Below are 2,500 nucleotides of genomic sequence, written 5' to 3' on the forward strand. Positions count from 1 at the left end.
TGACTATGAGTCAGAACTGACTCCACGGCACACAACAACAACAACAACAAAGATAAGAATGAATAAGGAAGACCAAAGAAGATGTCTTTGAATTATGGTGTGAGCAAAGAATACTGACTATGCCATGAACTGCCAGATGAATGAATAAATCTGTCTTAGAAGAAGTACAGTGAAAACGCTCCTTAGAAGTGAGAATGGTGAGACTATGTCTCATGTATTTTGGACATGTTTACAGGTGACACAGTCCCCTGTAGAAAGATATATCATGCTTGGTAAAGTACAGGATCAGAGAAAACCAGCAAGAACCTCAACGAGATGGAATGACACAGTGTTTGCAACAATGGGCTCAAACATAACAATAATTGTTAAGGATGGCAGAGGATCGTGCAGTGTTTTAGGATGCTATGAGTTGGAACTGACTCAACCAGACCACGTAACAACAAGATAATAACAAAGAACTAACAGCTAATTGATCTACCTTTCATTTTCTCTGATGACATTTTCAAGTTGTAGTTTCATCTCACCCAACTGTTTCTGAAAAAAAAAAAAAAAAAAATGGTGGTAGTGATAAATTTTCCAGACAATTAGGTCTCCATTCAGTACATTCACAAGCAATGAAATTCTATGACACTATGTGGCACTGTGGGTTAATGAGCTGGACTGCATAGCCATTTGAATCTCAAGGTGAATGGTTTAATCTCACAAGTCACTCCTTGGAAACCCTATACAGGGCTGCTATGGGTCGGGATCAACTTGACGGCACTCAACAACAATGACAGTTTGCTGATAAGAAAAAAAATCATTCTTTACTTCTAACAATATTAAGTGTATATTTTAATGAAATTCAGAATGCAATAAAACATACACTTTGAACAGAAGTAAAGTGCTTTATATAACACATTTATAAATGTGATTCCAAAGATTTATATATTTTGAAAAACAGGTAAAAGATATTCCTTGGTATAAGTGTCACTATATGAAATACCAGAAGACATACCTTAAATGTACTTCACCTCAGTTTAGCTGAAGCTCATAAGAGCATTTATATTTTTCTACTATTTTAAAAGGTAAAACATTAATAGCAAAACAAATAGAGGCTTTCTTTAGTAGCCATTTATTTTGTCTCTAATTCACTACTTTATTAAATATCTATACTGTGTACACTATACAAGACTGCTATGGTAAACAAAGATGGTCACTATCATCAAATATATACTTTGGTAGAAAGGATAATTAAATAATCACTAACATAGATTTAAAAAATAAAATATATACTGTAAAGGTCATGAGATAAATGCATGACTAATTCTCAAAAGGGAACAAAAGACGATTAGGATTTCAAAAGGACAAGAAGGGCATTCAAGTAGGGTAAAGTATGAGTAAAAACAAAGAAGCAAAATACATTGGGTAACAAAGGAACAGTAGTCAGCTCTCAAAAAAAATGAATGGCAAAATGGAGGTCAGGAATCAGGTCATGTGAAAATCATACTTAAAAAAAAACTGCAATCAACTCATGATATGACCTTAGTCATTATTGGACACTCTAGGAGAAAGAAGAGAAGCCAAGCTTAAAAAAAACCTGGCAAGGATGGATCCCGCAGTGCTCTAAGTCTTTCTCTTCCCCTTTCAACCAGAGAAGCTGGTCCAGAAAAATCATTAATGACCAATTCTAACTACAAATTGGCATGAAAGATGAATCAGTACCTAGTCTCTGCCGTGCTTGAATCACAATTCATCCAAAATGAATTAATTCACCACCAGATAATTGAGAATTAACCATACACAGAGTAAAGCAGTGAGAAATAAAATTGGAAAGGCAGGTAAAGGTCATGAATGCCATGGAAACTCAGAGGTTTTAATTTTATTGTAGTAATTATCCCCATTTTATAATTTTAAAGAATTTATCATTAGATACCAGCAAAATTTTGATGTACATTGAAAGTATTTATTATTACTCTTAAATAATTGTATTGGATACATATGCATTATAAGCTAGAATTAAAGGTTCAAAATTATAGTCATATTTAAAATTCTACATCATAAAATACCTAATTGTTGGAAGGAAATAAAACTTCAGCATTACTTCTCACATCATAAAACTTCTCTTCTACTACTTACATTTTCTAGCAGGAAATTTTTCATATAGAGAATTACAGCCATACTTCTTTTGCTTTTAAGATATAACTTTTTTTTTTTTTTTTTTTTTTACTGGGTCAGTAAGATAAGTTATAAGAATAGTTTATTAATCATTAATACCTATGTGTGCAACTATTCTTAGAAGTAACTGTCAACATCTTTTTACTCTCTAAAAGAAGTAGCATCTTATCATTTCTTCAATGGTTTTTTTTAGCTTTTAAAATTAATTCAGAAACCATTTATAGTATGTCAAATGTATAATGAAGCTAAATACCTTAGTAAAATAGGTGATAAAACAGATAAGTAATAAATAATTCAGATTATAAAAACGTTCATTTTAATATAAGTAACTATTACACATTAC

At 31.7% G+C, this 2,500-nt stretch overlaps 1 protein-coding gene across 1 annotated transcript in view; it reads right to left on the reverse strand.

Moving 5' to 3' along the window:
- SCLT1 (sodium channel and clathrin linker 1) overlaps window positions 1-2,500 on the reverse strand; it is a 272,952-nt gene that overhangs the window by 259,838 nt on the left and 10,614 nt on the right. Inside the window, exon 3 of the mRNA XM_006873207.1 lies at window positions 479-534. Coding sequence (XP_006873269.1) covers window positions 479-534 — 56 coding nt within the window. The remainder of the gene's footprint in view (window positions 1-478; window positions 535-2,500) is intronic.

This window comes from Chrysochloris asiatica, unplaced genomic scaffold (assembly GCF_000296735.1).
Source record: "Chrysochloris asiatica unplaced genomic scaffold, ChrAsi1.0 scaffold00229, whole genome shotgun sequence".
Taxonomy (NCBI): domain Eukaryota; kingdom Metazoa; phylum Chordata; class Mammalia; order Afrosoricida; family Chrysochloridae; genus Chrysochloris; species Chrysochloris asiatica.